The sequence below is a fragment of the Anopheles stephensi genome, chromosome 3 (genome assembly GCF_013141755.1).
Source record: "Anopheles stephensi strain Indian chromosome 3, UCI_ANSTEP_V1.0, whole genome shotgun sequence".
NCBI lineage: Eukaryota > Metazoa > Arthropoda > Insecta > Diptera > Culicidae > Anopheles > Anopheles stephensi.
In genome coordinates this window covers 6,184,928-6,194,908 of record NC_050203.1, presented here as the reverse complement: position 1 = coordinate 6,194,908, position 9,981 = coordinate 6,184,928, and the positions used below count along the sequence as shown (strand labels likewise).

At 47.3% G+C, this 9,981-nt stretch overlaps 2 protein-coding genes and 1 long non-coding RNA gene across 10 annotated transcripts; 1 reads left to right on the top strand and 2 right to left on the bottom strand.

The window, feature by feature from the left end:
* The first annotated feature begins 103 nt into the window (after window positions 1-103).
* On the top strand, window positions 104-8,471 carry LOC118510349 (sphingomyelin synthase-related 1-like). Of its 4 annotated transcripts, none has more exons than XM_036052048.1 (7): window positions 104-295; window positions 500-1,576; window positions 5,566-5,770; window positions 5,846-5,986; window positions 6,058-6,215; window positions 6,290-6,456; window positions 6,532-8,471. In XM_036052048.1, the coding sequence occupies exons 2-7, from the start codon at window positions 850-852 to the stop codon at window positions 7,180-7,182; spliced, it is 2,049 nt and encodes a 682-aa protein (XP_035907941.1). In that variant the 5' UTR covers window positions 104-295; window positions 500-849; the 3' UTR covers window positions 7,183-8,471. The 4 variants fall into 4 exon arrangements, with proteins under 4 accessions (XP_035907941.1, XP_035907940.1, XP_035907939.1 ...); XM_036052047.1 differs by having other exon boundaries at window positions 384-1,576; XM_036052046.1 differs by having other exon boundaries at window positions 104-396.
* LOC118510405 lies at window positions 3,116-4,646 on the bottom strand. Its single transcript, XR_004906007.1, has 2 exons — window positions 3,586-4,646; window positions 3,116-3,520 (listed from the first exon to the last, which is right to left on the bottom strand). It is a non-coding gene; the product is annotated as an uncharacterized LOC118510405 (long non-coding RNA).
* On the bottom strand, window positions 7,679-9,789 carry LOC118510384. 5 transcript variants are annotated; one of them, XM_036052135.1, is made up of 3 exons: window positions 9,666-9,766; window positions 9,477-9,596; window positions 7,679-9,392 (listed from the first exon to the last, which is right to left on the bottom strand). In XM_036052135.1, the coding sequence occupies exon 3, from the start codon at window positions 9,305-9,307 to the stop codon at window positions 8,621-8,623; it is 687 nt and encodes a 228-aa protein (XP_035908028.1). In that variant the 5' UTR covers window positions 9,308-9,392; window positions 9,477-9,596; window positions 9,666-9,766; the 3' UTR covers window positions 7,679-8,620. The 5 variants fall into 5 exon arrangements, with proteins under 5 accessions (XP_035908028.1, XP_035908023.1, XP_035908024.1 ...); XM_036052130.1 differs by having other exon boundaries at window positions 7,679-9,606; window positions 9,666-9,789; XM_036052131.1 differs by having other exon boundaries at window positions 7,679-9,611.
* Between the last annotated feature and the right edge of the window lie 192 nt (window positions 9,790-9,981).

The following is a 9,981-nucleotide window of genomic DNA, read 5'->3' as shown; positions in this document are numbered from 1 at the left end:
GCGTTTTTGCAACTTGGGCAACAGGAATGGAAGTATTGAAGCGCACCCTGTAAACACGATGACAGTAGAGGAAAAGAAAAACAACAAACAAACACGCACAATCTCTCTTCCACGAACTGCGATTGTGTGTGGGTACAACGGAATACGAAACGGGTTCGCAGCAGAATCACAGCAAATTGAGCCAGCATTTATTCAGTCCAGCTCGATTGGAGCGGTTGCGTAGCTTGTTGCGAGATACTTCGTATTTCCGGCCCATCGCTAACACGGTGCGTTCGCGGAAGAGGTCGTCAGGAAGGTTCGTCAACAGTATTTACGTAGTTGGCGCGTGTGCGCGTGTTGTATTGTGTAGCTTAAAATAATCGTCAATAATCATCCCTAAAAAGGGGTTTGCTTCAGGTGGGGTGATACGAGCCAGGAGAAAGAGAGAAAGTGCGGAGTGTGTGTGACGGGGGTGTTTTTTTTCTTTATTTTGCGGATGAAAACCCCAATTTTCCTGCAGATATAACGTGCTTCGAGGAACGGAAATTCCCAACTGCGGATATACACGTAGCCAGGTGATTGCGTGCGCGTGTTTCGTCGGATGCTGCGGATGGTTATGCGGGAGTGTTTTGGCTAGTTGCACACTACTGTCAACAATGAGCTGCCACTGTCTCTACTACTATTTGAGTGCATCGTCGATTTAGTCGATTTGATTCGGAATCCTCAGACAAAACAACCTGCCGCCGATCCGTGTACTGTGCGTCGGTAGCGTCCACGTTACGTGAGTGTGTGCCGGGAAGGTGAAAAAGTGAAATTAACCTACTTCCTCGAGAAGGCGTGTGCGTGCCTGCATGTGACGTATGTGGTTCGATGTCATCACAAAAGTATGCATACGATATTGGGCAACTGTTGAAGAATCTTAATGCGACCACGTACATACCGCCCGGATCCGCCGACAACAGCAGCAGCAGCAGAACCGCCAGCCCAACCATGCCCGACCAACATAACGCGCTCAGTGTGCTGGCCTGGACCTGCGAGCATGTGAGCGAATGGGCCCGGAAGGAAGGCCTGTCGCGGCGCATCATCGAGTGGATAGCACGGGAGGACGTCGATGGCCGATGTTTGCTCGCGATTACCGAACAGGATGTGCACGATCTACCGCAACACTGTGCCACGCAGCTCCGGTTCGGTGATATTAAACGGTTCTGGTTCGCCACCCGGTTGCTTCAGCGGCAACATTTGGCCACCACCGGTCCCCTCGGACTGGCCGGTCTGTGGGCACCGGAGTACAGCATGAATGGTAGCGATATGTCGTCTGCTGGCCACCAGCCAATGCATCCGCAGCACCATCCGGCAGGTTCGCATGGTGGCATCGGGACGCCACATCATCCTTCCACGGCCAGTCTGCACAACCCCCATCACCACCACCACCACCATCAGCATCCTCACCACGCGTCGCTTCTGTCCAGCATGGGCACAAGTTACGGTTCGGTCGGATACAGCTACAGCGACCTGGAGCGCATCTCGCCGCCCATGTCCATCGATGGATGTGCCACGTGTATTCAGCCGGAATTTTTCAAAACGATGATAAGTTTAGGTAAGTCGACAAGGGATTTGATGAGGAGGCCTTGGTTACGGTTGGTCGATAGGCTGCATTAAATCCAATTGAAACACCCTTTTGCCTAGGGTCAGTATGCGTGCAATTTTCCCCGTTTCCCGGCAAGAGAGAACTTGCGAGAACAAACTTAATTGGAGGTGCAATAGCCCTCGCCATTCTTTTCCTGCTTGCACCGCTTACGAGCTGTAGTACACATAACACGGCTTTTAATGGGAAAGAAATATCGCTCGATCGAAACACTTGCATGATGTGTCACGGACGGCAAAACCCCCGGCTTCATGAGCCCGATTCCACCATGCCAAGCAAGCACCAGCACGGAGCATTTGTCGGACGATTGAAAGGCCCTAATTCAATTTCCTCTCGGGTAGCAAATTGAGTGACACTGCTCGTTGAAACTGCTCTTCCTCGTGCTTCAATTCGATTCTATGGAATGCTCAGCCTACTAAGAGCTAAAAATGCACCGGCAAGGGTCGGTAAAAATGCAACCGTAGCCTAGCGACTATTTCTGGACCTGTTCGGTTGGCAGAGCATGATGGAGCGAACCCACATTTGAAGCTTTCAAGGTCTAGCAACGATTTTAAGGTGCATTTAGGTCCGTCCCGGAAACGGGAGCCATATTTCATGTCGGACAAGGAAGAACACGAAGCATAAGGGAAACAGCTTTAATGAAAAATGATAAGAATAGATATCACACAGTGGCTCGAACAGAAATCTGGACACGCCGAAATCGAACAACCGTGCGGCTTTATACTAGAGGATTATAGAGGACAGCCCTAGGGAATGAAATGGACATCAGAGTACAGAAAGTCCAAATGTTCGCCTCTCGGGGTTGTAGAGCCATTCCTAGACCACCGAAATTGCTCCACCAACTTCAAGGCGTCCGGATTTACAGTTCAGACACTGTAGAGGCTACCGTTGTGGGCCTGTCTGTGTTGGCCTGGAATGAGTCAGTGCTGATGTGATATTTAGGGGTATTTTCTTATCTGCTCCCTCCCAAAACTTCGCCCCACGCCGGCAGCTGATGCCGCGGCTTATCTGCTGCTGTTTCCAGTGCCTGTGCCACAGCACTGAAATAGCTTTCGGTGGTTTTCCGATACAAATCACCAACCTTCCGGTACGAATGTTTTAAAACAAGCGCCTACTTTGGTGGTGTTATTATTTGATCGAAATTAAATCGATGCTCGATGGCTAGGCGGCACACGCCACACAACAGCCCGCTCTGGCAAGCGGCGATAATCCGGGTGGTGAGTATCGTCGGCAACCGAGCGCTGTGGAGTTTTATTTTGTCGATTGTCTATTGCACAACACGCACGGTAACAGAAATGGAAAAAAATATACTGATACGCAAAATCGATATAAAATGCACATTTTACTGCTTGTACGTGCATATTGAGCTCTCGCGGTACAATGAACCGGGCGCGCTGGGTGACAAATCTGCAATAATTAATTGCGCCCTTTATTGCTGTGTCGATCGGTCGACCTTTTTATTTTCTAGACATTCTAGACGGGTCATCATTATCACGGTTTTTTTTTTTGTCACTGGGTTTATTTTTAAGAAGGTAAGCAATTAATAAGAAGCGTGCATAAAAAAACGCCTGTCCTCCATTTCTGATTAATTGTGCAATAGCTGGAAACACTTGCGTCAATTTTGCGATTTTTTTTCCTACCACGAAAACTGATTGTGCTTTGGGGAGTTTCTAATTACGGAAGGAAGATTAGCGCTGCGTTCAAGTCAATCGGATTAACCACGGTTCGAGATATCTAGCTGCTAGAGCGAAAGGGTGGGAAACAATTAGCGCGTGTCCTGGTACTGATGACGCATGTAGAACCTTGTCTGTCCAGAGCATAGATAATTAATGATATTTCCCCCCCTCAAAAAGATGCACTTTTAAGCTTTACCGCCAATTTGCCGAACAAAAAAATCTGAAAGACAATAAAAGGCCCTCCAACATCTGGCTCGGATTGGTTTCATTATTAATTTGACTCACGTTTTCGACGACCACGACGACGACCACCATGGTTCCCGACCATTATTGGCTAATCATTCGCAAAAAAGTTTGCCACAACCGATCGTGCCGACCTTATTTCAATGTTCAAAGACGTTCGTGACAGACGGGGCGGGCGTGGATGTTACTTTTATTTACTTTCCGATACCCACAATCGCACCCACCCTGATGGGGACGATGGAGGTGTTATTTCGTCCTCACTTTTTTATGCTTTGTTGTTGTGGCACGGAAAATGAGGTCCGCATACGCGATTGACGCCAAAGCTAATCAATGTTTATCAGTAGCAACAGATTGTTTGAATCGCACGTTCAGATTGCGGTTCCACTGCCATTTCTGTCTTTGGGTGCGCGATTGTTTACAGTTGGCAGTAAACAAATGCTATTTACGCCTGATGGTGGTCGTCTGCCAGTTTGAATGTCGCGCGTATGGCGCATTACAGCCAACCGCAAGTGCATGATGAAGCTTCGTTCCGAGCGGCTAAAGTGCAAACGAAGATACGTCACAGCAGCGCTCAAGTGTCTATTACTCAACCTTTGTTTAAGGAAATTCCCTCGTCAGTCCTACGATCTCTCAAACGCTTTTGAGTACTATCACCGGGAGATTGTGTTCCAAAGTCCAGGCTCGAGGCTAGAATCCGGAACAAAACAGGCTTTGTTCGGGTGAGCAGACCGCACTGTTGCCGGCTGTGATGCCATGAGTAATTCCCAGCTTTACAAGCCAGCGCGATAAGATAAGATGTGGTGTGGCGTTTGTTCGGCTGCTCTTCGGTGAAGGAAATCCAAAGACCCATCACCCATCATCGTCATCGTCTGCAACACCTGTGCGTGTAAGGGCAATTACATTTCACGCTGGTACGCGCTGGTCATGGTCTTTGGGGTGAGACATGAAGTTTGTTTTTGGTTTTATCTTCTTGGATTAGGGATTTCTTTGTTAGAGCCTGCGTTCCGTTGAAGGGTGATAAGGTTAGGTGTAAGGGCGATGCTTGTCGTCGGACAGGATTCATGGGCAGATAGATTGCAAAGTAAAGCCGTGTTTAAAAGCAGCGTGAGAGAAACGTTTGAACATGACGATATCTTGGTCTAGACGCGTAAGGACCATTTGAAAACCCTGGAAAGTTCGTATAGAATCTGGAAGATTCGTGTAGAGCCTCAAGGGGACCTATGGCAGAGCTGGAAGAATGTATGAAAATTTGGCTCAAAATTATGGCACATCGCACCACGGAGAGTTCTGCTAATTTTAGCATGTTAGCATGTTAGATAGAAGGGTTCCTGGCCTTTCGAACTTATTTCTTTTGTCCCATCCTTAGTCCTACGTTAGAATGGTTTAGACGGTGGTCTAGAGGTCCAGACTGATACATAAGTCTCGTCCATTATTCAGCCCCATTACCTAGAAGCCATTACGCCAAACAATAGTCCCATGTTAGAGATGTTCCACTAAGCTTGAACTTAACTCTTGAACAATCCATCAATTCTAAGAAAAAGTGTAATGTTAACATAACATATTATAAACCTACATTCCTCATTCCATCATCCGCGGATTGTCTCGTAAAAGCTGTGTCCGCACTCCATTGCATAAGCCAAACCTTCCTCCGAGAGAGGTGATAAGGTTTTGCGCTGCTGGACGTAGGATGGACGGGGCGCGCGATATAATAATATTCGTTGTGTAAAGCACGAAACTCGGAATCGAAATTTTCCTACCACCTTTTTGATGGAAAACCTTAGAGAAGCGTCGAGACCGACCACCGACAACACAACAAAAAATCTGCACGCTCGAACATGATTCAACCCAACCCCGAGCAAGACCTCCGAGCTCGATGTACAATCTTTTGCCCACTTTCACCGCCCCCCCCGAAACACATGCAGCCTCCTCCTGCTGCTAATGGCGCCCGGGTTATGGCCCACTTTTGTCCACCCTTGTGTTAATTTGCTGCTTCCGCTTGCCATCTACTCTGTCCACGTACAGGTTACGCCTTTCTAGTTACCTGGATCACCGCGTTCGTGATGGTGGTGGTGCACGAGCGTGTACCGGACATGAAGAAGTACCCACCGCTGCCGGACATCTTCCTCGACAACGTGCCGCACATACCGTGGGCTTTCCACATGTGTGAGGTAACCGGCACGATACTGTTCTGCATCTGGATGTGCGTTCTGGTGGTGCACAAGCATCGGTAAGGCTCTTTTTTATGCAATGGCTCCAAGCCCCATGAGCGAGATTCTGAAGTTGTTGGCTTTTCTTTCCGCAGGATGGTGTTGTTGCGCCGTTTCTTCGCCCTGGCCGGAACCGTCTTTCTGCTGCGCTGTGTTACGATGCTGATTACGTCCCTGAGCGTACCGGGAACGCATCTGGAGTGTACACCACACGATCATAAATTTGACGACAGCAAGTAAGTGTGATGAAATGAAGCAATGTTTATAGCCGTTTAAACATTAAACACATCTTTCCCCATCTAAATAGCGTACGTATTACGGAAATGATCTACCTTCGAATCAGCCGTGCCTATACGATCTGGAGCGGACTGGGCATGTCCATACAGGGTGTCCGTACCTGCGGTGACTACATGTTCAGTGGGCACACGGTCGCGCTGACGTTGCTCAACTTCTTCATTACCGAATGTACGTACTGGCGTGTCATTGTCCCGTTCCACGCTTCCAACTCTAATTCTTTTCGCCGTCTTTCCCGAACATAGATACTCCCCGCAATCTATACTTCCTGCATACGCTCACCTGGCTGCTGAACATGTTTGGCATATTCTTCATTCTGGCCGCCCACGAACATTACTCCATTGACGTGTTTGTGGCGTTCTACATAACGTCGCGACTGTTTCTGTACTATCACACCCTAGCAAACAACCAGGTGCGTGTTGGGATGGTGCAACAGTTCTAAGCCTCCTGTACTGACGCTTGCACGCCTCTTAATCGCTCGTTCCAGGCCCTTATGTCACACGATTCCAACCGGACACGCATATGGTTTCCCATGTTTAGCTACTTCGAAAGCTCGGTCGATGGTATCATCCCGAACGAGTACGACACGGTGTACGGTGTGCTGTACAAGGCGTTTGCCTGCGTGCTGTACGTGAAGGACGTCTGTATGCTGACCGCACGCCGGTTCTGGATCACCAGCATCGACGGGCCGGCGGGTGTGCTGAAGACGAAGGTACTGTTGCAACACTTGCACCAAAAGCAAGGCGCTCAGCAATCTCAGCCGCCGACGACAGCGGCCACCCAAACGACGTCCGCCAAGGGGGAGGAAGAGTTGGCGTCATCCTCCCGCTCGGAGCCGGACCCGAACGCCTCCGCGCCTCTGATACCGAACAATCTCGAACACAATGCAACCACTACTGTGCACGGTCGCACACCCGAAAGAAAACCCGTCAAGTGTAACAACATCCACGCGGAGTGTGCGGACGTCGCTAGCCTGAAACGGCGATCGTTTGGCAACATTAGTGCGACCCTTCCAAAGAGCGTCAACGATGCGGTCAAGTTGAATAATAACAACAACCACAGCAGCAACAACAACAACAACAACAACAATCATCTTCCTTCCGGCGGACCAAAGGATAACACCAAGAAGGAGCACTAGGTGTGTGTGTGTGCAGCCGATGAAGCAGTTGTTTTACATAAAACGGAGGCTTTTACAAGTGCAATGATGCTACACGGAGAAAAAGCTGGTCCACTGGTTGGTAAACTATTAATTTAACGCTACACGTAAGCCGGTTCGTTTTTCGGGGGTTTTGTTAGTCTATAATGTTGTTACACTCCTTTATACTCTCGGTTATCTTCGTGCAGTGTTAACGGTTAACGCAAGCAGTGACAGGACCGGAATCCCAAAACCGAACCGGATTTCAAATGCAGGACCTTCGGGTAGTTGGTGTTTAAACAGGAGCAAAAAACAAAACTTTGTGATATTGTTTTTAAACAATTAGTAATGGTCTCAGCAGTTTGCGAGCTGGGTAAAGTTTCTTTTTGTTAAATCGTACGTTCGCGTTCGTTTTATTCCTCATCTTTTGTACAGCTTATCGTCATCCTCAATTAGGTCGTTCTATTTATTGTCATTCCTCTTCGCGCAGGCGAGTTGATTTAAGTGTGTACACGCGCTGGTTTAGAATTAAAGCGTTTAACATTAACTTGCGTCCGTCTGTGTTTGTGGTCGTACTGTGGAGGACGAAGCTCTACCACGTGTGACGCCACAGACACACACTAACTTAAGAACTTCCCAAGTCCAGCGTGTATTATGGAGCATATTTATAGCAGGGGAACCTCACCGGTAATACTAGTCGAAACCAGGTCTTACAGTGAACAGTATGGGAGGTACAGTAAGCCAGAGCAGAACAAATTATTGCTACTTTTCTTAGTAAACCATATTCCGTCTCAACACCCTTCTACCGCCTCTTCTGCACAACCGATTGAAAGTATTGTAATGTGATCACAGTACGTTTAGCAGCCGTTACTCTCTAGGCTTTAGTAACTAATAACCACGACAAATGCATACCTTTTGGAATCGGAAGTGTAAGAATGTTGCCAAAATTGTAGCAGAACAAAAAAGGACGATCACTTTCAGCCCGTAATTTCCCTCTTTAACTCTCGTTTACGTCTACGCTTCCCCTTATCCCCGTAATTCTATCCTTCCATTGTTTATTCTAACACAGTTACAATGTGATGAAACACGCACATACCACACAACTCACAACTTGCAAAGCAATAGGAGCTTCTAAGGGCACGTGAATCAGGAATAGGAATAGATTTTATAAATACTCTCCGTCTTCTCTCTGGTGTACGATGTGGGAAGGAAACGTTTGTGTTTAGCAGGTAGATTTTGCAACGAACGGAAAAGAAGATAAATATAAAAAATAGCTTCTTGAAACTTGAAAATGGGAGAAAATCTCTACCGGCTACTCATGCAGCCATACGATCATCCGAAACACCTTTCGCAGGTACGTTGTTTTTTCATTTTATTGCTTACAATGGAAAGATTCTTGATTTTCGACAGAAAAAAGAGAGGTTGTTTTGAAGCTTATCCTCTACGAGTCCTCATCACTTGTATGGCTATTCCTGCAATGGCTAAGCCGTTTATTGTGCACCAAAAACATGTGCTTCGTTAAGCTACTCTTGTGTAGGTACTGTTTGCTGCAAAGATCGCACAGAAACGTTCTTGTATCGAAGGTTGTCCAATCATTCTCGTCCTGCTGCAGATCACCTGCTGCCGCTAAGGTCAATTCTGCTCTTGTTTCCTCTCCCCAATCGTTCGTTGCATCAGAATGTACATCATCTTCATTCCATTCCGTGGCTGTATCTAACACCTCAACGTTCCAGTCATCTTCCATCATATCGGTGGTGTCAACTCCTGCTCCACGATAGCCCTGTTCAGATTCTTCACTCTCCGTATCGTTCCAGTCTCCATTGCGCTTCAACGCGTTAACACTCCATTCGCCACCGGAACTCTCATCATCTTCCACCCAGACTTCATCATGCAACGGACCGCTATCGGTTTCCAAATCTTCGTCCCATGCTCCCTGCCATATTTCTACATCCTCATCATTCCAATAATCCACCTCGATGGCACATTCTTCATCGCTCGCTAGCTCTTCAACGCCCGCGACCCAATTCGAGTCTTCTGTTTGCTCGCCGAAAATCGGGCCAGAATCTGATGCTTCCGCTAGGTTCAAAGAAGTTGACCTATCGGGCATATGGTAGGCGTGATCGATCATGTTTATCGATCCTCCGTTTAATTGTTTTACTTTCGAAAGGTATTCTTTGGAAATGGTATTGCGGCCGGTCTCTATCGAGTTGTAGCTTCGCCGCCGCTCGAAAGTAATTGAAATGGATACAGACCAGGGTGTTATTGGTGGGAGAGAAACATAAAGATTTACGGTTTACCATCATTTCCAGCTATAAGACGCTCGGTGCATTGTATTAGTATTAGGCAGAAGTTTCTTTAAATATGGGGGGGTCGATTCCTTTCCCTTTGCTTTAGCCGATTATGTCCACTGCGGTGTACTGGAAATTTCTTTACTTAAACACGAGGTTCAGAACTATTGCACAAATTTAACGAAACTTTCCAATTACCTCTTTAGTTGAGAAAACGTTGTTGTTGCGCAAAACACTACGGAAATACCGCAAATATCGTGAGCAGATTGCGTAGTTCGGTATGTTTGTTTACATTTTCAAACCAGATCAGCTGTCATGCGCCGCCACAGGGTGGTTCCGAATTGAAGTTTGCCGCCGGTTTGTCGATCGTCTGATCGTCGCTGCTGATTTCCTTTCGATTTTGTATCCTCATCCGATAAAACACATGCACAAATTATGCAAAACTTGTTAGAAGCAAATGAATTTAAAGTAAAAGTAAAATAACATGCTCAAAATAACGCGCGAACAGCCCCGC